The sequence below is a fragment of the Cyprinodon variegatus genome, unplaced genomic scaffold (genome assembly GCF_000732505.1).
Source record: "Cyprinodon variegatus isolate N-32 unplaced genomic scaffold, C_variegatus-1.0 Scaffold2033, whole genome shotgun sequence".
Lineage (NCBI taxonomy): Eukaryota > Metazoa > Chordata > Actinopteri > Cyprinodontiformes > Cyprinodontidae > Cyprinodon > Cyprinodon variegatus.
The window spans coordinates 53,314-54,347 of NW_015152486.1; the positions used below are offsets into that span (position 1 = coordinate 53,314).

The 1,034-nt window shown below is 42.3% G+C and overlaps 1 protein-coding gene across 1 annotated transcript in view; it reads right to left on the minus strand.

Annotated features, from left to right (window-relative positions):
- LOC107105057 (semaphorin-4B-like) overlaps nt 1-1,034 on the minus strand; it is a gene marked incomplete at its 5' end in the record, with an annotated part of 22,473 nt that overhangs the window by 19,110 nt on the left and 2,329 nt on the right. The window contains one exon of the mRNA XM_015405176.1: nt 299-446. Coding sequence (XP_015260662.1) covers nt 299-446 — 148 coding nt within the window. The remainder of the gene's footprint in view (nt 1-298; nt 447-1,034) is intronic.

A 1,034-nucleotide genomic window follows, 5' to 3' on the forward strand; every position in this document is an offset into this window, starting at 1 on the left:
TCACTGCTGGAAGATGGCAGGAGGGAGGGGCTACTATATTTGGGCAAAAATGGCCGCTCCCAGACTCAGTGATTGTGACGAAAAATTATCGTTTTTATTTTCCTACTAACGCTAAAGTCCTTAAATCAGCGCACACGTATTAGTTTTAGGTATAAACAATGATCCATTGATTATTCCTTGCTGACCGGACTGTTCCTATAAAGCTCTAGATCACTCATTCCATTCTGCAGTGACTGGTCGTGTTCCCAGCAACGTTTGTCTTTACGGATTTTTCCTTCATACTCCTAAACAGAATGACATAAGTCCGTCTGAACTCACCATGCAGATCTGGGAAACTCGGGAGACAAGAAATTTGTCCACAAAGTTATACTCTCTGCCCACTTCGCTGAAGAAAAAGTAGATTTTCTGCTCTTGTGGGATAAACTTGGAGCTGATAAAAGTTGGATCTACAGGAGAGAAGACACAGCATCACTGTATACAAATGCAAACAACTGTTTTACCTAAATGATACATGACATGATTTTAAAATACTGCTGAAAAATGTTTTCACTTCATATTCATATAGCCACAGTGGAGAGGAAAAACTCCACTCTAAAAACTACTCTAAAACTACATTCAACTTAAAGACTGAGTCGGACCCAGAATCAAAATAAGTCTCTTCCACAACCAGCATAATGCAGCAAACTGTGTACAAAACATTGGAAAGGCAAAGCAGCAGAACGCCTCACTGCAGGGTTACTGCTTGAGATGGGGCTGGTTTTGCAGTTGCACCAAAAAAGCACCGTCTGAGTTAGAGCCCAGCAGCCTGAAGGAAAACGGACAACACCGGTGAAAGAAGTGAAGTTTCAGAACGGGCAGAAACTGAACCAGAGGCATTTGCCGTTTCTCAATTCACAAGAACATGAGTACAGACTCGTAAGAAAAGTACATTCTTGAGAAGAACACAGGAAAGTCTGGACTCTGGGAGACCAGTAGCATAAATATGGGTCAATTGGAACAGAAGCGTACTGATGACATCACCACGCGCTCAGCTC